Source organism: Zeugodacus cucurbitae, chromosome 3 (genome assembly GCF_028554725.1).
Source record: "Zeugodacus cucurbitae isolate PBARC_wt_2022May chromosome 3, idZeuCucr1.2, whole genome shotgun sequence".
NCBI classification, from domain to species: domain Eukaryota; kingdom Metazoa; phylum Arthropoda; class Insecta; order Diptera; family Tephritidae; genus Zeugodacus; species Zeugodacus cucurbitae.
In genome coordinates this window covers 77,535,377-77,560,994 of record NC_071668.1, presented here as the reverse complement: position 1 = coordinate 77,560,994, position 25,618 = coordinate 77,535,377, and the positions used below count along the sequence as shown (strand labels likewise).

General features: G+C 38.9%; 4 protein-coding genes across 6 annotated transcripts; 3 read left to right on the top strand and 1 right to left on the bottom strand.

The window, feature by feature from the left end:
• The first annotated feature begins 4,016 nt into the window (after positions 1 to 4,016).
• LOC105211504 (long-chain-fatty-acid--CoA ligase heimdall-like) lies at positions 4,017 to 5,987 on the top strand. Its single transcript, XM_011182955.2, has 6 exons — positions 4,017 to 4,275; positions 4,339 to 4,742; positions 4,795 to 5,089; positions 5,152 to 5,442; positions 5,503 to 5,794; positions 5,848 to 5,987. The coding sequence occupies exons 1-6, from the start codon at positions 4,183 to 4,185 to the stop codon at positions 5,928 to 5,930; spliced, it is 1,458 nt and encodes a 485-aa protein (XP_011181257.2). The 5' UTR covers positions 4,017 to 4,182; the 3' UTR covers positions 5,931 to 5,987.
• A 1,207-nt stretch (positions 5,988 to 7,194) lies between these two features.
• Positions 7,195 to 11,158, top strand: LOC105211443 (long-chain-fatty-acid--CoA ligase heimdall). Of its 2 annotated transcripts, none has more exons than XM_054227101.1 (7): positions 7,195 to 7,350; positions 8,782 to 9,482; positions 9,541 to 9,941; positions 10,001 to 10,295; positions 10,349 to 10,639; positions 10,705 to 10,996; positions 11,059 to 11,158. In XM_054227101.1, the coding sequence occupies exons 2-7, from the start codon at positions 8,784 to 8,786 to the stop codon at positions 11,130 to 11,132; spliced, it is 2,052 nt and encodes a 683-aa protein (XP_054083076.1). In that variant the 5' UTR covers positions 7,195 to 7,350; positions 8,782 to 8,783; the 3' UTR covers positions 11,133 to 11,158. The 2 variants fall into 2 exon arrangements, with proteins under 2 accessions (XP_054083076.1, XP_011181157.1); XM_011182855.3 differs by having other exon boundaries at positions 8,734 to 9,482.
• A 1,308-nt stretch (positions 11,159 to 12,466) lies between these two features.
• Positions 12,467 to 15,457, top strand: LOC105211442 (long-chain-fatty-acid--CoA ligase heimdall). Of its 2 annotated transcripts, none has more exons than XM_011182853.2 (6): positions 12,467 to 12,624; positions 12,876 to 13,718; positions 13,824 to 14,227; positions 14,302 to 14,590; positions 14,674 to 14,964; positions 15,023 to 15,457. In XM_011182853.2, the coding sequence occupies exons 2-6, from the start codon at positions 13,020 to 13,022 to the stop codon at positions 15,386 to 15,388; spliced, it is 2,049 nt and encodes a 682-aa protein (XP_011181155.2). In that variant the 5' UTR covers positions 12,467 to 12,624; positions 12,876 to 13,019; the 3' UTR covers positions 15,389 to 15,457. The 2 variants fall into 2 exon arrangements, with proteins under 2 accessions (XP_011181155.2, XP_011181156.2); XM_011182854.2 differs by having other exon boundaries at positions 12,479 to 12,624; positions 12,923 to 13,718.
• A 487-nt stretch (positions 15,458 to 15,944) lies between these two features.
• Igfals_3 (toll-like receptor Tollo) lies at positions 15,945 to 20,220 on the bottom strand. Its single transcript, XM_011182852.3, has 4 exons — positions 19,254 to 20,220; positions 16,443 to 17,051; positions 16,150 to 16,344; positions 15,945 to 16,079 (listed from the first exon to the last, which is right to left on the bottom strand). The coding sequence occupies exons 1-4, from the start codon at positions 20,127 to 20,129 to the stop codon at positions 16,017 to 16,019; spliced, it is 1,743 nt and encodes a 580-aa protein (XP_011181154.1). The 5' UTR covers positions 20,130 to 20,220; the 3' UTR covers positions 15,945 to 16,016.
• Between the last annotated feature and the right edge of the window lie 5,398 nt (positions 20,221 to 25,618).

The following is a 25,618-nucleotide window of genomic DNA, read 5'->3' as shown; positions in this document are numbered from 1 at the left end:
TTAGATATCTATTGTTATACTGAAAATATTTTAAATAAGTTAGATACGTAAACAAATAAACAGGTGTATGTTGAACTACTTACAGAGCACCAAAAGATATACAAATATATGTTACAAGATAGATAATTAATATTAGGCATGTTCTATTTGGGTGAAAAAACTCAATTCGAAAGTGAATACTGTAGTGAATATTTATTCATATATAAGTATTGTTAAATGCGGGTAGGACAAAAGAATAAATCCTTCGTAGAATACTCAATTTGTGGAAGCAAAAAACCAAAGTCACTAAAAAATTGCTTTGTAGTTGGGCCTACTTTATTTCATTTGAGCTTTTTCATATATAGAATGTATATATATTCCTTCTATTACTTTATATTTGGAACTCTAGAAAACAGCCACCCTAATATAAAAACTAATCGCAGATAACCAACAAATCAGCCAAGTCCAAAGTTGTCGATTATGATTGTTGACACTGTTTATTGAAAGCTTTCAGATTAATAACTCTGATTTAAGTACAATGCATTCAACAAACAAATGACATTAAAGACCTTACCATAGTGACATTTAGGCTTTTAGCTAGTTTATTATTTGTTGTATTTGTACGCGTGTCTTTGCAAAGAGCGCGAGCCTGCCGGTAATTAAGCAACACTTAACTGAGACTCATAAATATACATATGTATGTATGTATTTTTGTATATACTATATGTACATATACATATTGTAAATTGTGGTTGAAAATATTGCACGAAAATACTCGTAAATAAATGTATCTATGTATTTATGTTGGTTGCACTGGCAACGGGCAGCTATGCGGCGATGAGTAACTAACGAATAACATTTTTTTGTTTGTATGTATGGCTAGCGAGGCAAACTGTTGCAAACATATACATATATACATATGTATAAGCATATAAACATCTATATTTTTTGTATATTTACACGAAAATCCAGAGTAATATAGCCATTACGACCTCTGTTGCTGTTTCATGTTCGCCTGGTGAATTTAAGAAATCTATATGTACCTACTGAGGATCGACGCACACACGAAAATGATTTATCCAAATAAATATATATTCAAATATGCATAAATAATGTACTCATGTAAACATAAGTTACATCTTTTACATATTTAAATAGAGTAAATGAGTAGTTAAAAAAATATATATTTGCCTTTGAAGATTTGTGTAAGTGCTCTGCTATGAGATATGAATACATACATATGTAGTTATAAATGTGCAGCCATTTTTACATATTTCTCACGACTGTGTACGCATTTAAATCCGCTCGCGATTATATCATACATACATATGTATGTACTTCACTTCATTTGCATATTTAACAGACATGTCTATCGCTGAGAATTCGGATACGCGCGAAAGCCAAAGGAAGTATTTAAATACAAATATAAATACATAAATATAGTTAATTAGTGTGGATATTAGTTGAAATTCCTATATAATATTTAGAAATATTTATCTACTATAAGCTAGAATATATCTATTTAGTTAGAATCCTTCAACTTTTTGTCTTCTGATATTATCTATCAGATATTTGTTCCAAAGGCCTTAGCCCAATTAGTACATTTTGGGGTTAGGACTTTGAGGTTTACTCAGATCGATAATTGTAAAATGAGTTCATAAATAAGAATATAAATATGGTATTAATAGCAATTGAGATAATATCTCATTATAATCTATTAGAAAATAATTTTAGAACGAGTTCTGAACATTGAAAAATATTTTTAAAACATTCACTTTTAATTTTTCTGTATTCGAAAAATCGTCTGATTCTAGATATCACTTTATCAGGAGACAAAGTCAAATTATCTGGTTCATTGCTTCAACTGTGGGAGTCCTTAATCATATGTTGGGTGAAGGTTTCTCCCGAAACAAATGCTCTGAGTTATTCTGGAAAGAATGTTTCAACCAATAATAATGAGTCTTATATACCGAATTATTAGTGGTTTAAATTTAGTTATTATTTATATACGTGTTCAAAAGAATTATTTGCTGACTCTATTAGCGATCATAGCTTCCAATGAAAGGATTATGAATTAGTAATATTCCGTTTGAGAACTATGTCCCATGAAGAACCGTCAAATAGTTATCTTGTCAACTCAAATGCCATTTCGACACTAAAATACTTTAAAAACCATTTTGATGGTTTTGGTCGTAGAATATACAGAATGTGGAATGACTAAACGGCTCTCTAGGGGTATATTGAGGTCTTCATTTGATATAAGAATTGGGAGGGGTTATTTCTAGTCATCATTCAACGAATGAACGTTGTTCATCATGCCAAATCTAAGCTCTTTCCGGATGAAGTCAATGTCAAATGGACTAATAATCAAGTTTTGTAATAACCGTCAATTAAATAACTAATATAAGAATGTCAAAATGAATTCTACTTTGTATAGTACTTTTTTTTAACTATAAACTATAAATCAGAAAATAACTATTTAAATAATAAAATTTGGACTCAAGAGCAAACATACCGTTAGGGTTTGAGGATTCCCTTTCAGTACAACCACAAAGAGTCGTGCTAATATTTTCTCAAAAACACATAAGCTTCACAAATTTAGTAAAAACTAATACAACTGAGAATTTACAAACGATTATAGTAACTTTTCATTAAAAATTCTTTTAGAGATTCTGTAAAAGAGTCTTAGAGTTAGTATAACAATAAATATTAAATTTGTGGGTACTCAGCAAAGCGAAGCACCGCAATAAATCATATGAAAAGTTGCAAAATTTTCGCTCAACTAACAAACGAGTGTTTATTTGCTCCGCAAGATTTCACTGAAAATGGCAAAAAAGCAACAACAAGCCAGCTTAAAGCTGTGGTCATTCACTCACTGTTTGTTCCGAATGTAACTGTAGTTCAATTTGCTAGCAAATATTAAAAACTATAGTTTTGGAATAACAAAATTTTGGCAAACTCTATTTAGTAAAAATTTGAAGCCTTTCTCCACTAGCAAAAGTTTTTATTAAATAATTTAAGTAAAAATCTGTGCGAATTTTAACAAAAAGTGTCGATATGTGTAACAGGCGAGAAGCCGCAACCAGCAGCATAACCGAGCAGTCAAAGCGGCAAAAACCACAGCAGCAGCATCCGATGTAGTGGCGGCCGATGCAGCCGCAGAACATAAAATTTCCCATTTGCCGGGTTGCCGAAAAACACCAAATGCAACAAAGCAGTGGGAGGGGGGATAGGTAGAGGTAGTGCAGACATGTGTGTGTGTGTCTGTCTGCTGGAAGCCAATAGGAAGTAAAAAGCGGATGTGAATTGCGTAACTTTTTGGTTGATATGACAACAGATGCCGGAAAGGTGCGGTGAAGGAAGGTGGGGGTGTCTGGGCATGATAATGTTTGTTTGATAGACCGAAATAGAAAAGTTGAGTTCGAATTTCATTACTAATAATACCGATAAAACGGGAGTTAAAGATTAAATCTTAGTCTTAAACTAGCGTATACTCGCACATTTGAATTTTGTAGACAACTTATCAATAATATTTACCTCAATAATAGTTCCACCTTACCTATATTATAATTACAGTTAAGCGAAATGACTCAAGAAGCCGAAGAATATGCCACATTTGAACATCTAAAACCAGCCAGTAGCTTCGTGTCTACCAGCCTTTCTGAGCCTGTGCAACTGCGCATTGGAAGGCGGGGTCTAACAGCAGCAGCTCCACAAACCATACCACAACTGTTCAGGGATTGCTGCCAGCGTTTTCCTCACTCTCCGGCCTTGACTTACGAACCGCATAACAACAACAACAAACTTGATCGTAACAACAATCGTTGGACGACAGTAACATACGCCGAGTACGAGCGAAATGTGGAAATGGCTGCACTTGCCCTCCTTCACATCGGGCTCACTAACAACACTTGTGTCTGTGTGCTGGCCCATAATTGCCCCGAGTGGTATTATGTGCAATTCGGCGTATTGCTGGTTGGTGCTGTGGTCTCGGGCATCTATCTGAGCAGCTCGCCGGGGGCAGTCAAACATGCGCTGGAGGCCTCAGCAGCCGCCGTTTGTGTGGTCGATGATGCGTCACAGTTGGCGAAGGTGCGTACGGTGCGGAAGGAGTTGCCACTATTGCGTGCTGTTATCCTCTTGCAAGACTCTTTCGAGGAAGATTTGACGGTGAATGAGGGCTATTATCTGTGGTCGCAACTGATGGCATTGACATTTGATCAAAACTTGCGCGAGCAACTGCTGCGTAAGGAGCTGCAGGTGTCGGCGAATCAATGCGCGATACTCATTTTCACGGTTTTATACAGATTACATCGTAAATTTGCAGTATGTTTATTGTACAGTTACATATTTTTTCAGTCCGGCACAACGGGGTTTCCGAAGGCAGTCATGCTTTCCCACGACGCCATCATATCAAATATTAAATACTGTTATGCAACTATTGGACCTTTTCGGAGGGAGCCAGGTGCCACCATGTCCTATCTGCCGCTCAATCACGTTGCCGCACAACTCTTCGAGGTGCTGATGCCTTTGCTGTGCGGTGATTGCGTGCACTTCGCGGATCGGGATGCGCTCAAAGGAACATTGGTGAGAAATTTACGAATTGCGCAGCCAACACGAATATTTGGCGTACCACGAGTCTACGAGAAACTACAAGAGCAACTCTTGGCAGCCGAAGCGAACTCCTCGTTCTTGTGGCGCATGATCTTACGGTGGGCCAAGAGGACATTACTGAAGAGCTACTTGTGTAATGCAGAGGGCATGTGAGTAATCCACGGCTTTTCTATCGCTTATACTATAACATATATTCTTCAGAGAACCAAAAAGAAACATCAGTTACATATGCGCTTCATGGATCATGCGTCAGTTTAAAGCACAGCTTGGCCTTGCTCAGTGCGCTTACTTATGGGCTGGCGGTGCCCCCTTGTCGGTACAAACGAAAAGATTCTTCCTCAGCATGGACATACCGGTCGCTGACATGTTTGGTGCCTCGGAGGCAGGTGGCGCGGTGACAGTGACACGCAGCTATTGCCATTTGGACAGCAGTGGTAAAGTACTTTTAGGATTTGAATCCAAGATTTATAAGCCGAATAAACAAGGACAGGGAGAGGTATCAATATTTTATGAAATTTCTTAGAAATGTAGAATAACTTTTAAAATAAACTTTCACAGATTTGTCTGCGCGGACGCTGCACAATGATGGGTTACCTAAATGATGTGGAGAAGACCCACGAGGGTATTGACTCACTTGGTTGGTTGCACACTGGTGATGTGGGTCGCTTAAGTGCTGATGGTTGTCTACATATTACCGGGCGCATAAAGGATATAGTGATTACTGCAGGCGGTGAGAATATAGCGCCTATTTACATCGAGAACCTCATCAAAGCCGAACTCCCTTATATTAGTAATGCTCTGGTGGTGGGCGATAGGCGTAAATATCTGATTGTGCTGCTGACACTGAAAGTTGGTCGTTTATTTATTATCATATTTAAAGCTAGTTTCAATCGTTGCTTGACCTTTCAGACCAACATCGATCGCGCCACTGGCTTACCGCTTGACACACTACATTTGGATACCATCTCTTGGTTGAACTCGCTCGGCATCCATCATACTTGTTTGTCGGAAGTTCTAAATATACCTGCCTATACACCTGACTATGACTACAAGAGATTAATTATTAAGCCGGATCGAAGAGTGCTTGAAGCTGTAGAGAGCGGCTTGAATCGTGCCAACAGAAATGCTCTCTCGCATGCGCAAAGAGTGCAGAAATTTGCAATATTGCCTCATGACTTTACAGTGCCCACAGGCGAGTTAGGTAAGAGATATTACAATCTGTAGATGTAAACTACTCACTTTTTCACGTTACAGGTCCAACTCTGAAGTCTCGACGTGCTTTTATTTGTGAGAAATATGCAGATGTAATTGAACAATTGTATAATTCAGAGAATTGATTGTTATTAATTACTACTAATGGTACTAAAGAAAGAATAAATTGGTATTAAAAGGCGTGGAACCGTAAATCTATTATTTTATTGTATATAATGATATCTTAGTTAGTAGATATAAAGGGTAAGAGCGGGGAATGAAAGAAATCTCCAACGTCAATATTCCTGAGAGAAACACCTGTGCTGATCTATATAAAGTGCCACTCTCCAGAACTTTGACACAGCAGGAAAATACGTGCTTTGTCCATTTTTATGCTCCATTACGACTGAGACAACGGCCAAAGTGTTGTATTAAGCCACTCAAACGCCGTTGAAGAACATAATTGGTAAATTTAGTATCTTGTATAGTATAGCAGCCCAGTAGTCATTTTCTTGACACATTATCCGAGACTTTGACATAAAGTCTCGTTGATGGTTTTGACAATTGTTTGTGTCGGCTTCTTTGCTAGTCTGACGTCACGCCAGAAATACTTCTGACATTTCTGTAACTTTTGATTATCGTTCTATCTCTTTCCAACATATGAATGCCTTATAGTAGGACTTTCCCCCGCATCGCACTCTGAGTTTTGACTATATAAGAATTTCAGGCTGTCAAAATCCATTGGCAATCCGGATTTTTATTTCATTCTAAGAAAAGTAATATTTTTGTTACACAATATTACATAGTTTTATGGAATATTCCATTACTATTGTGTCAATACTGAAATACTTGAGGCCCCATGTTCCACCTAGGAACTAAAGAAAAAATATATATACTGAAAGGAATGATGTTCATCGCTATCTTCGTTTATTTCACTGATAACTTGACTGCTGACTGAGTGGAATTTTTGAAAATTTCGCAAGTCAGCTTTATTTTTCTCAACAAGAGGGTAAACGCAGATAGCGGCTTAACTCACAAAAATTGACGTAGGTCAGTTAACAAGCAGTGATTTAATGCATGTAAAACCACAAAAAAAAATGTAAATTGTGAACTTTGTAAAAATACTGTTCAAATATTGACACATCTTGGCTCATGGACTCGAAAGTAAATTGATGTGAAATTATATAAATACAAGTATATTTAATTTTTGTTTTTTTATTGAACAAAAATAAATACTCAAATTGATATGCGTATAAACGGAAAGCAACAAAAACTCTAATTTAGTGTGTTTTTATAAAATCGCGTTCGCTTTTTAGGAGCACACATTGAATAGTGAAATTTAACCTTTGATTGAACTTCATGAGTATTGCTAGCCTAACAAATGTGTTCTGGTGCGATTAGGTTTGGAATTTGAGTTCGTTTGCATTTAGTAGCTATCGGTGTATTGACGATTGAAGACGTTGTTAATTTTAAATTCTTTAAATTCAATAAAACTCTAGACTAAATATTTTAGTTAGAGGCACATAAATCGCAGGCGTCAAAGTGATTGGAAGGATAAGTTAGATAGTGAGTGTGAAAGATTTGGACTGACTAATGTTATATAAAATAAGTGTAGAAGCTAGAGCCATTTTTTATCTGGAAATATTTTCTTGGAACCAAGTGCGGTGTTGTTAGATAGCGCTTAGTAAGGAAGTGTTTCAAAGGAAGCGTTTCGAGGAGTAGTCTTATTAGTTTTCCAAAAATATGTCTGCCCTATCAGTTCCATTTGATTAAGAGAGAGAGAATTGCTATTCACTAAAATATACTCGTTTCAAATTTACTGCGACCGTTGGGTATCAAGTGTTACATAAATACATATGTATATCAATATGTAACCGTATACATTACGACTGTGTTCACACTCTGCACTCCATTAGCTACGCTTATGCGTGAGAAATTGCCGTTCGGCTTATACTACGAGTACAAGTATTCATTTATGTAGAACAAGTAGTATCTAGATATGACTAAGCGCAGCTAAACACACACATGCCTAAGCATGGACTCGAGCGAGTGGCACATATGTGGTACATAAATATCTATACATAAGTACGACTTTGAATATGAGCAATGGTAGATTCGTAGTATGTAATGCAATGTATGTATGTGGAGACATATGCCATTAAGCAGTTAGGTTGTTTGGTGCATGGTGAAACAACATAATAAATAAATACATACATACATATGTACAATTGCAAAGCAGCGCTATGAGCACTGCTCGCTCGGCTGCTAATTGCTGTGCGCCTGTTCAAAAACAAGATATCTATATGTATCTACAAATAAGTCGCATATAAATAAATAAATAAATAGTTACACATAATATAACTTTTTATGTGAGCAGGCAAGCAGAGTGAGCAAAAAATTATGAAATTCACATATGCGCAGATATTTCTACATAGATATGTAACAGTTCACAAGCAAGTAAGAAAACACATAAAGATATATGAGTACATGGCTTCATGCCTAAATAGGCGCAGCGTCATATGAACCTCTTAGTCAGAGAAAGAGTATTTCGCAGTAGTGTAAGATAATATCTGTAGCTATTCAGATTCAAACAATCGATTAATGCTCTTTCAAATAATGATTATTGCTGGGGAATATACATACCTTTAAATACCAATATTAGTACTTCAACATAGGTCTTTAAAATAATTGATAATGCTCCTAATTGTAGGCCACGTTTTATACTCTATGGGTCAGCACTTTTGTGGTATACCTATCTAATTAAATGATTTCTAAGTAATGGGTGGATCTTGGCATGCTGAGGAAAATAGAATAAAAAATTAGAAAATTTGGGATTGCGATTGCAACATTCATTAAGTCCAAGTATATGACTATAGAAAGGTGGATTCCCTCGCACCTCTTTGCAGAAAGCGAGTATTTTCATTCTTTAGTTTCATTTTTTACTTCTAGTATTTCAGATTAAAACTAATTGACGCATTGATTCAAACACAACCGTAGTTATGGGCGACGCAGAGACACTAAAAAGTTTTTCAGGCATTAACCTCAAAGTTGCCACCAGCTACACTTCGACTTCACTCACTGAACCGGTTAAGCTGCGCATTGACACAACGGACAGTGCATCGATCGCACCACAAACTATACCGCAATTTTTCCATGAAGTCTGCCAAAAGTATGCAAAGTTACCAGCGTTGGTCTACGCCAACGAATCAAATGAGAGTCTACAAGCTGGGCGAATGGTTACCTACGCAGAATATGCGCAAAATGTGGAGCAGGTTGCGCTTGCGCTGATGCATGTTGGTCTGCGGCCGCGCACCACAGTCGGCATACTCGCCTTCAATTGTCCGGAATGGTTTTACACTGAGTTGGGCGCTTTGCGCGCAGGCGGCATTGTTACCGGCATATATTTAACCAGCTCGCCGGAAGCGGTGCGTCATGCGCTCGCAACGGCGGAAGCGACCGTTTGTGTGGTGGACGACGCAAAGCAGATGGCAAAGGTACGCGAGGTCAAAGCGAGTTTACCACAGTTGCGCGCCGTTATTCAGCTGTTTGGTCCGTTCGAGGAGTTTGTGGGCCGGGATGAAGGGTATTACCGTTGGTCCGATTTGATGGCTCTGACATTCGATGCACAGTTAAAGGCGGAACTAATTGAGCGCGAACGAGAAATAGTCGCGAATGAGTGCGCCCTGCTAGTTTTCACGGTATATAGTTTCAAGTTCAAAATCGGTCTCAAACTCAATGTTTTACTTACATTCACAGTCTGGCACCGTTGGATTGCCGAAAGCAGTTATGCTGTCTCATGACAACATTATTGGAAATGTGAAATCGTCTCCCTTCCATAAAGATTTCGTGGAAGGCGCCGAAGTAACTGTGAGCTTTTTGCCTCTGAGTCACGTCGTTGCACAAATGGTCGACATCATGCTTAGTGCCAATGATGGAGGCTGCGTTTACTTTGCAGATAAAGACGCGCTGCGTGGAAGCTTGGTGAAGACGTTGACTGTAGCGCGCCCCACAAGGTTCTTCGCTGTACCGCGAGTTTTCGAAAAAATGAAAGAGCGACTGCAGCAGGTCGAAGCAGAGTCGTCTTGGCTCACACAAAAAATGATGAAGTACGCACGATGGGCAACGCTGCAGAGTTACCTAGAGCAAGCAGGAAGGCAGTGAGTTATAAATTAACAAATTAACTAGCTAAACAAAAGAAATATATTTGACTTCTTAGCAAACCGGAAGGTTCTTTCAAGTATTGGTTAGCATCTTTCTTAACGCACCAGATTAAAGCCGCCCTAGGCATGGATCGCTGTAAACATGTAACCGTCGGTGGTGCACCAGTTCCCATCGAACTGAAGAAATTTTTTACTAGCATAGATCTACCCATCATTGAGGGCTATGGACTCTCCGAAACTACTGGTTGCTCAACGGTATCTTTGGAGTCACGGCAGCTTTGTGGCTCTGGAAAACCCTACCCTGGCATAGAAGTAAAAATCGCAAAGACCGACATGGAAGATCAGGGCGAGGTAATACTTCAAAGTGCAATTACTCTGAAAGCAATAATAATGTATTACCTTAGATCTGCTTCCGTGGTCGCTATGTGTTTATGGGTTATTTGAATGCACCACAAGAAACAAAGAATGCAATTGACGAAGACGGCTGGTTCCACACCGGCGATCTTGGTTATCTCAACGAGTCTGGCGAAGTTGTATTATCGGGCCGCTTGAAGGAGCTGGTTGTGACTGCGGGTGGTGAGAATATACCACCGGTGCATGTGGAAAATCTCGTAAAAAAAGAATTACCCTGTGTCAGCAACGCCATACTTGTTGGCGATAAACGAAAGTATCTCACTATACTCCTGACAATTAAGGTATATCTGTAGGCACTTAGTTATTAGTTTGATAGTTGTAAATATTATAATTTTTATCACAACAGACGGATATGGATGTTAACTCCGGCATGCCTTTGGACACTTTGCAACCAGCTGCCATTGAGTGGCTTAAATCACTAGGCTTCGACTACACACGTCTCTCCGAAGTTTTGCGTATACCCGAGAACTTGCAAGACTTCAACGCAACAACAGTGGAGGTCCACCCAGATCCAAAAGTGGTGGCTGCCATAAATAAGGGTATTGAGCGTGCAAACGAAAAGTCCTTGTCTCGTGCTCAGAAAGTGCAGAAGTTTGCGCTTTTGCCACACGATTTATCAATACCCACTGGAGAATTGGGTGAGTTATTTACCAAGGATCAAAATTTTATGTGTAATAACTAATTGTTTTCCTCTTTTTAGGACCAACATTGAAGTCGCGCCGTAATATTATTTTACAAAAGTATGCTAAAGTTATCGATCGTCTTTATGAATAAAAATAAAACTTAAGTGGTATCATGAACTTTAAAATGTTTAAGTTATTTTGCTTTGGCCTTTGGTTGGTAGGTATCGAAACTGTATGTATAATAAATATTCTATTCCCATACAAGCTTGTCAGTGTTCAAGGTAAGTGAGAGTAAAGAGGTTTTTGGTTGATTTTTGTCTTTGAAATACTTTGAATATATGTACGTGTTCCAACGTGTGTAGCTTGGGACATAATATTAGAAAATAGGTGCGCGAATGATATCGGTCTAGAAAGACGTCGAAGAAATATATGCGTTGAGCTGATATAGGTGGAAGGATATCCTGATTTGAGGCAAATAGTACCCATTACGAGCAGTATCATTGCGGACATTTTTATTGCAAGAGAATTGTAAGATCGGTTCCGCACAAATCTAGGGGCTCCTTGTTTGTTTCACATACTGACGTCCATTAATCGACTTTGTGTTGTCGTAGTCAGCAGGGAGTCAGATAAGCGATGACGACGAGTACTTTTCCAAAGTTCGCTGTTCGTTGCTCTTTGTTATTATTTTGCTTCGCTATGGTGTTAAAAGAAGAACTGTGGAACTTGCAATGATTTTATTGTTGATATCCATATTTATATTGTTTGTCCAATTTATTACAACATATTTTAAAAGATATCTCCAAAATAGTCTTCAAAATATAAATTTTAATGCTTCCAATTTGAGTCTTGGTACTCGAGGTATATTCTAGACATTTTCACACTAATTTACCTATAAATTTATATATAGATCTATATATATTATCCGATTTCGTTGTTTTATATTCACACTAAGAGCTAAATGGGTTTATTTTTTACCAGACACCCGAAAAAGTCATCGAACGTGTTAGTCTGCAATCAGTACATTTTAGAAATAAAACTAAATTTTTCAATAAATGGTACACAATGACAGTGTGAGTAATATATTTATATACTCATATTTGCTCAATTCTTTTTGTTTTGTTTTTTTAGTAAACCTTTGACCACAACGTTATTGGCCGGTTCGGCGTTCTATGCACGCATCGTCACTGTCTTATCGCCGAGCACGAGGCCTGAGTGCGCGGCAACAAGAGAATCAGCGATAAGAAGAGCCCAGCATCAGTGGCAATGTTAGAAACCTACACCACATCTCCGTTGATGCTACGGCGCTGTTATCGCTGAGAAGGAGAATTGGATCCTTAGTGGACCATGTCACTAAACCATACATCAACTATCGATGCTTATTATTTGTTTTTGTACAAAAACAAGAATAGACATTTTGGTTTTTTATATTTTTTGTCTAGCCCAGCTGATAAACATTTTATACGTAAAGTGCGTTATCAGTATTTGACAGCGGCAATAAGTATTCCACCAGTCTGAGTATAGGTTTTAGAAGATTTTCAACTGTCGAAGGAAGCGTTTGTGTCCGATAGAGTTAAGAACCGCTTTTATGAAAATATTTGTTCAGATTGGACGGTGTATTTATTTGTGAAGTCGAGTGGAAAGAGGTAAATTATACTGGTTGAGTGAATAAATTTGAGAATTAATGTGTTAATTGCGATTTTTAAGTGTAAATACAAATAAGTGATTCTGAAATTGAAAATATTCCTTTTAGAAGGTAGAATTATCACAGTTTCTTAGAAAGATCTCAGGGATCTTAGCTAAAATTGTTTCAAAAGTAGGAAGAAATCAAATTTTGTTTAATAATATTCTCCAAAAAAAATATTGACTCACTAATTGCCAATATATTTTCAAATAGCCAAATAGAACGAACTCAAAGTTTTTTGAATTGAATTGTTAACACAGCGGAGGAGAAAAAAATAGAATCGGGTTGAAGGCACTGCACTGATTAAAATAAAAGTGAAACCATAATTTATTCCACACAAACGAACCGCCGACTAAAATGATGAATGAGAGCACAGAGGTCTCACCTTCGGTGAGTACGGTAAAGCCAGCCAGCAGCTATATTTCCACTTCACTCACAGAGCCAATTAAACTGCGCATCGGCAAGGAGGGTATCTCCGCCAACGAGCCCCACAGCATACCGCAGTTCTTCCGCAAAAGCTGTGCGCGCCATGCCGACCAGCCAGCGCTCGTCTATGCCAATGAGCCGAAAGATCCAAATACTGACTGGACAACTGTCACCTACACCCAATTTGAGCGGAATGTGGAAAAGGCTGCACTTATGCTCATTCATGTTGGCCTGCAGCCACGCACCTCCATTGGCATACTGGCTTTCAATTGCCCGGAATGGTTTTATGCGGAATTGGGCGCCTTGTGCGCCAACGGCGTTGTGTCTGGCATATATCCAAGCAGTTCACCTGAGGCAGTGCAGCATGTGCTGGCCACGTCGCAGGCGACTGTTTGCGTTGTAGACGATGCAGCGCAGATGGCAAAGGTGCGTAAAGTCAAGGATCAGTTGCCGCTTTTAAGTGCGGTCATACAATTGCATGGACCGTTCGAAGAATTCGTCGGCAACGAGCAGGGTTACTATAGTTGGGCGGATTTGTTTGCTTTGGAGTTCGACAATCAAGAGCGAGAGGAATTGGCGAAGCGTGAAAGTGCTGTCGGCGCCAACGAATGTGCAATGCTAATTTTCACGGTATGTAAGACCACAATTGGCCCCGTTGGCTTTGATATATGTGATATCTTAAGTTGAAGTAACGAATTTGTAAAATTAAATGTGATTTCCTTTACTTTCTTTTAGTCTGGCACAACGGGTCTACCCAAAGCTGCGATGCTCTCTCACGACTCCGTCATCATGAATGCCAAATACATCGATGCAACGCTGTGTAAATTTCGATTACCTGCTGAAAGAACCGTTACTTATTTACCTTTGAATCATATTGCTGCTCAAATCTTTGACGTTTATATGGGCTTAGATAATGGTAGCTGTATATATTTCGCTGATCGCGATGCGCTGAGAGGTACGCTCACGAAAACCTTTGCTAAGGCGCGTCCCACGTGCATATTCGGTGTGCCACGTGTCTATGAAAAGATACAGGAGCGACTGAAACAAGTCGCTTCCAAATCGTCGGCGCTATCACGCTATACAATGGATTGGGCAAGACGAGTGACTTTGGAACACTATCTGAACAAAAATGGTGAAGCGTAAGTACACTATACTTTTTTAAACTGTTTTCGAATAGATTACTTTAAAAAATAATCCTTCTATTTCATTACAGAACCCATTCTTTCAAACTGTGGTTGGCATCAAAGATCACGCATCAGGTTAAAGTCGCTTTGGGTCTTGACTGCTGCAACTGGCGAATTATTGGTGGCGCGCCCGTTACAACTGAACTGAAGGAATTCTTCACAAGCCTAGACATGCCGCTCTTCGAGGCTTATGGACTGTCGGAGACGGGTGGTGCTGCGGTAGTAAATCAAATTTACAACAATTTGACGACTTGTGGAAAAGCCATAGAAGGCTTTGAAATAAAAGTCAAGGACCCCAATAAAGAAGGACATGGTGAGGTAAGTAGACCGTAGTAGATACATATAGGCAGTTGTTTTAAAATCATACTCGTTATTTGATCTCTTATCTCCTTCTCATTCAGATCTGCCTGCGTAGTCGCTCGAATATGATGGGCTACATAAATGAGTTGGAGAAAACAAAAGAAGTTCTAGATGACGATGGTTGGTTTCTGTCAGGCGATTTGGGTTATCTGGAAGCAGATGGAAGTCTCGTTATCACGGGACGTATTAAAGAGTTGGTCATTACAGCTGGTGGCGAAAATATACCGCCAGTGCATGTTGAGAGTCTGGTGAAAGCGGAGTTACCCTGCGTAAGCAATGCGCTGCTTGTAGGCGATCATCGCAAATATCTTAGCATACTACTAACACTAAAGGTAAACGAAAACCAAGATTGCACTGAAAATAAAGATTATCACCTACGACTTTTTACAGACCGATATTGATCCACATACCGGCATGCCGTTGGACACTCTGCATGTCGATGTCATTGACTGGCTGCAAAACTTGGGTTTCAACTATACGCACCTATCGGAAGTCCTAAACATACCCGCCGATCTAAGCGAGTCTGAGGCCGCCAGCATATTGGTGAAACCGGACGCAAAAATAGTGGAGAGCATAGAGGCAGCCTTAAAGCGTGCCAATACACGTGCTCTATCGAATGCACAGAAGGTACAAAAATTTGCAATCCTACCACATGACTTTTCAATACCCACCGGCGAGTTGGGTCCCACACTGAAATCGCGTCGGAAGGTGATTCTACAAAAATATGCTGTAGTCATCGATCGTATTTACGAGTAAAATGCTCCATGGACTGATGAATATAATATCGAAATCGTATATTTTTAAGTTACTTAATTCATACTATTATGTTTCCATTCCATTTAAAGTTAATAAAACACAGGAAATATTATTTTTAAGATTTTTAAATAAAAATCATCTCAAGTGATTTTCCGTCGTTCATATGTGTCACCTCGATAATATCTATACTTCACCCAATCCTTAGAACTTTCCTTCGGACTACCATATTCTTTACTGTAATTTCAGGTTCAAGAATAATAGAAATAGAGCTTACGAAAATTTCCTTTCCTGGAGTGTGTTTGACTGAGACTACATTAGTTTGTGACGTCATAAGGTAAATAAGATAAAGATCTTGTTGACAGTTGACAGTTCGTTTCGTCTATATTATATATTTCGGAAGCTTATCTATCTCGGAATTAATTTCGTGCAAGGTTTAGCTTCCTATAGAAAAAAATTGATTTTATGATATTGGTTGTCTTGGAACTATTTACCTGCTTACCCACCTTATTGCTTCAGAACAAACAAATCTTGGAGCTAAAGCTATTTTATTTATATAATATAATACACCTAATTTAACAATTCACGACAATAAGGTCTACTTCGGTCTTCCCAAAGACTATTTAAGTTTTTAATTTCGCTCATCGTTCGCTTCCGTGTTCTTCGCCGTAAGTCGCGACAGCTCCTGTGTCTTCTACAAAGGTATAAAAACCAATTTGAGTATCGATAAGTGAGATAATAAGTAGTTAATAGCAATCGATTACCATTTCGAGTAATTTCTTCACACGTTTGCTCTGCTCCCGCCTGTCGAGCAAGTGACGCGCTATACGCAACCCGGTAAACGCTAAGCCGATGGCAATTAACATCCAAATGATAATGGAGCGTGAGTCGAAGCGGTCCATGCGCACCCGCGGCCAAGCCAGCGGCGGCGGTGTTGGCATAACAGGATCAACGAACGTCTGCAATGAAGCACAAATCAAAATTCCGCGTGTGTGTGTGGTGTGTATGCAAACTGATTTCAACGAGCGAAGCCAATTAGCATTTTTATCGCACCTACCGTGCACTCAACATCGCCCACACCATGGCGCCGCTCCCACAAACGGGCGGCGTCAAGCACCACAATACTGCGTTGCCGCTCCGCATCGAAACAATCAATGCCACTCACGTTGAGCAGCGCCGCACTCCACGACGACGCCAGCGAGTAGTTGCGCCCGAAGTGAACGTGCGCCGGAGCGCGCACCAACTCAACAATGAGCCACTGGCAATGCCACCGGTTGGCCGACAAATCAACGCTCGCACCACACACTTGCAACGCAGCCATGGCATTGCCATCGAGACGCGTTAAGTGATTCTCACTTAAATCCAACGTAAGTGCCGAGTGCGGCAGCAGCGGCGAGAGATGAGCGATGAATGCGCCGGACGACAATTGATTCCGTGACATGTCCAACGCACGCAGATAGGGCAGCTGGGCGAAGAGGTCCTCGTGGATGGCCGGCAGTGCATTACGTGACAAATTGATGCGCTGCAGCTGTGTGGGCGCCACGAAGAGTCCAGTGGGTAGCTGCGTCAAATTGTTGGCGGACAGGTCGATCGCTTCCAGATTGATGAGCTTGTCCAAACAGGTCGCGGCCAGCAGACGCAAGGCATTGCCGCTGAGATTGAGGTGCTAAGAACGAAAGAAAACAGAGAGTGTGGTATCAGTGGAGAAAGCGCGTTAAGTATTTCGGAGATGAGTGTCGTAACTGGCAGCGCTGACAGCTCAAGTGCAAATAGATATTTGCTGGGGTTCTCGTTTTTGTTTGGTGCAATTAAATGCAGTCGAATGGATCAGCAGCAAATGGTTGACAGCTTAATGCCGTCGCGTATATCACGAGAGTGTCTGTTGCTGGCGTGCAGCTTAATGCACGAATGCAAGTGCTGTGTGCCTTTGACAGGCGGCGATTGAGTTGATTTCTTAAGGAGCACTCTGCACGTGCGGCTTTGGGGACGGTTTTCTCAGTTGGAAAAAGGGGTAACAGAAACTGAATTTCGCCACTTTCGTATTTTATCAAAGGCGCTGAAGTGGACTTCACTTTGAGTTTGAGTTTATCAATTTAGATAGATCTTTAGAATACTTTTTTTGGTGGAAGTTTATTTTTCTTCACTTAAATAAATAACTTAGGAGGGGTTTGAGTACTTGTTTCTACATCTAAATATGTCTTATTTTGTTTTATAGAAGTGTTTGTGGAACAATAGTAAAGCTCTGGTTACATTTTGTCTCATCTATTGCCTAACGGCTTTCGGAGCATTCATAAATAAATATAAATAAAATTAAAAATATTTCCATATCTCTTTGAACAATACCTTCCGATTGAACAGATACACAATCAAATATGTCCGGCCAGCCACACATAATCATTATGTTTGCCACAGTCCACATTGCCTGTTGCATAACAAATTATAGTATAATCAAATAAGCATGGTTGCTGGCAAATCGGTAAATAATTGATATGAAATTAAATGAAATCCAATAAACATACGCAATAAAATACCATAAAAAATAGCAACAACAACAACAATAACAGCATATGCGTAAATAAATAACGTAACCGGCAGCTTTGGCACCACACAACCTCAACAACAACAACAGCAATAGCAACAAAAGCTTATTGACACAACCATGCAAATATGTATTTGATTATAGTTGTGCGTTGACATATAAATAAAGGCGATTAATCGCTTAACACACAAACACACACACACACACAACCGCACAAATTTGTGTGGAAATAAATATGTAAATATGTATGGATGTATGTGTGTGCGCTGAGTATGCACACGTGAATAGAAGCATGCATATATCTAAATAAGAGTACATAAATACATATAAATTACAAATAACAACATAGAAGCATGCATACGTATGTGTGTGCGTGTATATAACTATGCATATGTGTATGTAAGTGTACAGTTAGATTTATAATCGGCACGTCATAATGCGCAATAAAGTGCAAATAAATTGGTTAAGCGTATAAAGGGTGTACTTATATGTGTGTTGACAAATTCGAAGTGATTTACATTTGAATTATGAGTGACTTTAGGCTTTATAAGTAATAAATAAAAAATAAATAATAAATAAATTTTAATAATTTAAGCTTTAATTGTCATAGAAACACCTTGTACAAAATAGTAAAATATCTAAATATTTGAACGACTGTCACTCAGGTGGATATGCCACTGATATGGCTACATACAAACGTTTCAAAGTTTTCACTTGAAAGCAAATACAGACATACAAGTGTACATATATGCCCACACTCATGCTTATAAACAAAGAAAATCTCGCTTTATTGTCCACTGAATGAATATTTAAATACAACTCAGCGAACGGCAATTATTTCCGCAAACAAAAAATTATTAAACCGATTAAGGGATAAATATTATAATAAGAATTACGGTTAATTAATATTAATTAACATTAATTAGTATTTAAGCACGTATTGAAATACAGTGAAACATAATCGAATCAAGAAGTGAGTGAATGTTGGTTAAAGGTAACCAACAAACTAACTGGTAAAACTTTATAACTATAGCTCAAGTAGCTTACAGTTTGCCATACCAGCTGTAACTTTAAGGCTGCTCTGTGTTTTTTATTAAAAATTAATGAAATAGTTCTATGAGACCTCTTTCAAAAACCAACCAAAATGAAAGAGGATGTATTGCAAAGTTATGAAGCAGAGAGAGAGACAGAGCCAGATAATCTCTAAGAAAGTTCACGTAAAAAAACTCGCATACTTCCATGTAATATTTCTTAAAACTATCTTATATTGAAACCACCAATATTTAAAGCAGACTCACACTTTTCCTATATTTGCTTATATCAACTCACCAAAAGTGCTGCCAGACCATCAAAAGTATCCTCCTTCACCTCCACCAACCGATTCGCACTAAGATCCAAATCTATCAACGCCCACTCGCCAGCCGCGAAGGCATCAACGGCTTCGATGCGATTGTGGGAGACATTCAAATGCAGTAGGCGTGACAGCGCTTTGCTGCGTAGAAATGTCAAATCCTGCAGCTTATTGCCATCGAAGCGCAGCGTGCGCAGATGTGCGTTCGTCTCGAAGCTGTCGACGGCCGCGCGCTCAATCGCATTATGCTGCAGTGACAAATGTGCCAAATGTTGCATGCCACGGAAATATGGCGACTCAATCACGCTGAGACGATTGTGCGCCAAATTCAAGTGTCGCAAATGTGGCAAGGGCGCAAACGCGTCGCTGTCGATGCGCTCAAGCATGTTGTGCGCTAAGCTTAAATAATGTAGATTCGGGTAGCGTATGAAACTTTCGGCGCTTATTGTTTTCACGGCATTTCCCTCCAAATCGAGCGTCTGCAGCGCTTTTAGTGGCGTCTGAGCCCACGGCCTGACGCTGGTGATGTAGTTCCAGGATAGCGAGAGCCACTGCAGCTGCTCGAGTCCATTGAGCGCGTAATCGCCGATTTTCGCCAGCCCACTCTCGCGCACCTCCAGCGCGGTGAGTGTGGTGAAGCGTGTGAAGTAGGCATTCGGTAGCGTTGTGATGTTGCACGTCACAGCGGATAACTCATAGATCGCGGCGATTTTGGGCAAATGCTGCAGCTGCTCGGCATTGCAATCGGTGAATCGGTAGATGATGCGCCGATTGGGCGTGGCAGCATACAGCTGACAGTGCAGCAGGAGCACCACGTAGAGTATCAGTACGCGCGGCCAGCTGTTGTAGGCCATTTTATTGTTGCTTTAAATTCTTAAATTCGATTTAGTTACTTTATGCTAATTCCTTTGCAGTTGATTTGAAACTGGCGGCAACGAACGCAAAATTCACGGCTCCAGCTACCGTGCGTTAAACGAGACAAACAAGGCAATATAATGCTTATCTGACAACTTCTGAATTTATGCTAAATCAAACAAATCTGTGGATGTGCTACTTGACTGCTTGCTTCTGCCGGCGATATCTAGTCACAACATTTGATAAGATCTGCGCGCACGATCGCTGATAACACTGTTTACGAGTATCTGTTTAAATGTTAGTGTAAACATATGCTTTTACGTGCCTTGCAGCAGCTCTAACACGGCGGACAGGCGTTTGATTTACTGTAAATCAAGTGCAATGGAAATTTCTCGCTCGCTGAGGCATTTCACAATTTATTGATGCAAAGTGAAAGGGAGGTCAAAAATCACCTTAGAGAAAGTGTGGATTATAGCGCAAAGTATTTGTTATTAGTTTTTATGGATTTTGAAGGCATTCAGGGACATATAGACACTGGCCGCAGATAGTAGGAAGCAATATTATGATGTAGACATGACATTCGAAGACCACTCTCTTTCTAGAAAAAGAGAAGAGATGCAGGTGATGGAGGCACAGGTTTTATTCAAGACACTTTACGTTCCTTATAGATTTATATCCAAATATGTATGAGTTCTACAAGTCCATATAAAAGCCATTAAACTTGTTGGTTATAGTTACTCTTTTGCAGAAACTACTTCCATGAGTATTCAGAAAATTTTATTAGGTCTACAACTTTGCTTCCGCCGTTTTTTGTAAATTTAAGGCTTTTTTTCACTTAGGACAGCCTCACCGTACGTATCCGAAAGCATTCGATGAACCTCAGCCGCACTTTTCTTAGAATTAAAAAAGAAAAGTGAAATTTCCCGCAAATGTCGAGAATTGGGCTCAAAAAGTGACATTTTCAGTTCAGAATAAGTACGGGATGCAAACAGATCTCTACAAAATTTTGTTGGGTTAATGTAGACACAAATGTCCAAGATCGATATAAAACGATTTAATCGACCAATGCTTGACCCTAGAGACATTCCCGAAAATTTCGAGAATTCGGCTCAAAAAGTGACATTTTCAGCTGAGAATAAGTTTGGGATGCAAACAGATCTCTACAAATATATTGTTGGGTTAATGTTGACACAAATGTCCAAGATCGATATAAAACGCTTTAATCGATTTAATCGACCAGTGCTTGACTCTAGAGACATCTATTGGAAAACGGCGGAAGCAATGTTGTAGACCAATATTAGCTGATTCCTTCAACAATTTTATATGTAATGGCTTGTGAGTGAAAAATAAGTATTTTAAGTCTTCAGTGAATTCTAGGTATTTCTGATATGAAACCTCTTTTGAAGATTCAAGACTAAATATTTAAAAATTATTTTATTAAAGATGCCTATAGCGAATTTTTTGGATCCTCTCACAGTTATCTGCAAAACAAATCTAACCTTCATCACTAAATTTCTAATTATCTTTAAAAAATATTTCTGTGGTCTTTAGCAGCAGACATTTCGAGCGTTATATTCGCCTCACAACCTCCAACACCACATTTTTAATGAAGCAAATGCAGTAATACTTGGCCACACAACAAGCATTTGAAGTTCATAATTAAATTTAAAATATTAAATTTAATAAAATGCCATTGCCAACAAGTAGTCCGCAAGCGCTTCATATTTAATCACAACTTGCGCAACCTCTATGACCTGCTTATGAAAAGTGAGCTAACTCGCAGCCAGCAGAGTGCTTGTATGTTGGCGCTTTATTATTTTTACAATCGCAAGTTTGCACACCACCACACACACACACACACACACACACCAACGTTAAATAACGTAAAAGTTAAGCAATGCATAAATACGTTACTCATACGCCACAGCGCACAACTACCACCACCTCTGAGCTCTGCTGAACACCCATACATAGGTAGTCGTGCCTAAACAAATGGAATGTATGCCAATGCAAGTGAAGTGCAGTGTGAAATGTAAAGTCAAATGTCACATGAAATATACATAATTTGAATGAAATGAGCTCACTATATTCCATATGGATTATGTAGCCTATCGCTTGGGAAGGGGTGGGGAGCAGTGTGCGGGTGTGTGCAAAGAATCAAAGCTGAAGTAATTGAAATTAGCATTACTGGCAACAAAATTGCTATTGCTAAGGCTTTAAGCCTCGTTCAGTCACACGCTAACTGGCTGCTTGACTGACTGACTGGTGGACGGGCTGACTGCCTGACTGCCTGACTTTTGACTGTTGTCAACACACTTTTCAGCGAACCTTATTTAATAACCTACAAAATGCGCTCGCCTGTCACTTGTTGGCGGCCCTCCAACACGAACGAAAAAAGAAATTAATAAACTCTGCATTTAGCATTGCATGAGCGCATATTCATAATGCGCCAAGTCTTTTTGAATCAATGAAACTCAAAGGTTTTAGTGGAAATCATTTTGGATGCAGGCCAGCAGTTTCTTGGAACTGCTCTGTTGCCTATTTGTGGGTAGTTTAATAATGGCATTGCAAATGTGATTTTGGATTTGAAGTTGATTTAAATTTTGTTAATATTTAAATTTGCTAAGAGTAAATTTGATAAGTGTTAAAGCACTGATTGTTGACTGCTTACAAACATTCTTCGGCTCTGAATCGATTCTAGTTTTTTGATAGAGTTATTGCATCATAACGAAACCTTTCATAGTCAATCAAATTTCTTAAGAAAAGAGAGAGCTGGTTGGATAATTTGGATATATTTTTTTATTATTTTAAATCAATGTTAATGACTTTATAATTTCTCCTAAGACCCTAGCCATATGTGATCATTCTTGATTCAAATGATAAAAAAATCCGTAGTATGAAACCAATCAGTTTAAGCTGCTCCACAGCCTCAAAACAGATAATAGCAGCAGTTGCTCCTACTTGCTGCTTAAACTAAGAAGACAACCGCACACAGCTCGAGTATCTTGATCTAAGAAGCTCCCTTTAACTTCTAAAGTACTATAATAGAAGACTGCATGCAACATAATTGAATTTGCTGTAATAAGAATAACACAGCACACTTTTAGGCGCAAATTGTGTTGATAGCCTATGTAAACATTGTATACTTTTCGGCAGCGCCAGTACAAACTGCACATTTAAATCTTAAGTAAAAGAGTCGTCAACAGTTAGCTGGCTTTTTCTACTCTTTACACTGCCGGCACATTAACTGGCCTGCCGCCAAATGAACACCGAAAACGATTACATCGCCATTGTTGAACACGCCAACCAAATGAACACTGGCATATACATATACATCTTCAGTTAGCTGTACAATAACAGCTGTTAGCGTTGGTGGATGGAAAATGCTGTATTTATGCAACCCGAAATGAAGCAACGATAAAAGACGCTCAATTGCAGCGCATCATGTGCCTTCGTTCAGCGCCTTTCTCCTCCGTCACTTGTCCATTGCATTTTAATTTCATTAGAATTTTTTGTCGCCGCTGTTGCTTTGTGCTAAATGTCATTTCAATGGAATTACCAGCTTGTGCTGCTTGCTATCAGCGGCAAGCGAACGTTAGGAGGTGAAAAAGAAAATCTGTGCAACAGTTGCAGCTGCCACCCGCTTGTGGTTCAACCGGCGTTCGCCCTCGTGCTGACGCTGATTGTTTTTCGAAAATGCTATTTAATTATCTCAAATGAAATGGAGACAAAGTGCATGGTTGGCCGTTGCTTGCTGTAACCGATTTCATTTCTGTTTTCCTTCCGTGATTCCTTTTATGCACCTAATTAAAGCGAAATCTTGTTGTAGCGCAAATGCTATTCTATTATTTATGTGTAAGTTGTTTAGCAGCTACTGTACAAATGCTGCACTTAAATGTTGCATAATCAAATGATGAATGCACTCAGTCATGGAGTTGTTCATTGGCAGCGAAATAATAAGTTAATGAATACAATTTAAGACTGTTTTCGGCTGTCTAGACACTAAGTTGAAAAGATACGTTGAAGTGGCTTGCCAAATTTCGTTAATTAAAGTATTAAATCCTGCGATTTGTTGCAGTATCTGTTATCATGAAGTGGAATATATTACCTTAACTGATAATAAAAATGCTATACGACCCATATGTGAGACTATTTGATTCTAATGCACTCAAAGGCAACACAGATTGCTTGAAGGACTCCCACACTCATTAAAAAAAAATATGTTTATTGGCTTAACTGCCCAACAGTGATGTTATAAACTCCTATTTGCAGAGCAAGTTCTCCGATTAAAAACAAAAGTTGTGCGCAAATATAAAATAATATTTCACTTTCCATAATTTTACAACAGCAAGAACAACTATAGTGTTTAGCGAGAGAAATGGCAGCAACAATAAAATAATAGTAAACAGTTAGAAATAACAACAGTTCTCATAATAGCGGATAAAATGGCTAATGTGGCACAGAAGGACATAAACTGCAATAAAGGATAGAGCAACAACAACAACGATGTGGAGTTGTGTGGCGCTGTATAATGGGTGCACTTAATAGGTTCTGTGATATTATGAGTTCACATAAGTGTGAGTTGCTGTAATGTATGTTCTTATGCCGTAGTTAAGTTCAAGATATTAAAAAAATATGAAAGGAGTTATTAAGTTGAAGTATGAAGAATTTTAATTAAAGGTTACACATTTTAAGGGTCTATTAAATTCGATTAACCACACCCAGATTTTAGTTGGTTACAAATAGTTTCGAAATAAAATATTTTCTGCTTAGACAATCACATGACAATTTTTATTTTATTTTTTTAATACAAAAACACAAACAACATGTCACAAATGCCTTTAACTTTGCCATCCCCTCCTTGTAAAATGCACATATACATCAACATATAGCTCACACTCTCCACATATTTTCCGAATTTTATTTTCTTCCATTTTCGTTTATTTTCGATGGCGTAACAAAAATTAATTCCCACAAGTACTACGTGCATGACAACAACACTCAAATCGGCCAACTAACAACATTGGATCAACTTAAAGTTGGGTTGTACCAGCACAGCGAATTCGAGCGGCCAACTCTCTCCGGTCAGCAAATGAACCAGTAAAAGCCGTTGGCCATGCAATGAACCCAACCGGCGCTAAAGTGATCAATTGATGCACATTTGTAAATAACCGAGAGGAGCGCAAAAAAACTCGATATTGTGGGCCAGAAGAAGTTTGAAACGGCATTAAAAAATATTTTTGAATTTTTTATAGAATGGGGCTTCGAGTGAATTTCAAGGGATTTTGAAGTGGAAAATAAAAATATTTTCCTATTCATTTTTGTTACAGTCTATATGGCGCTAGTTTCTCGATTGCTTAAAGAATTTTCATTTTCAAATAATTTCAAATATGCCACCAAACAAAGTAGTCAGGCCCACTGTACCAACATATTGACCACCCATTGGGCACACGTCATGTGCAAGTGACGCGTGCAAAAATATGTCCTA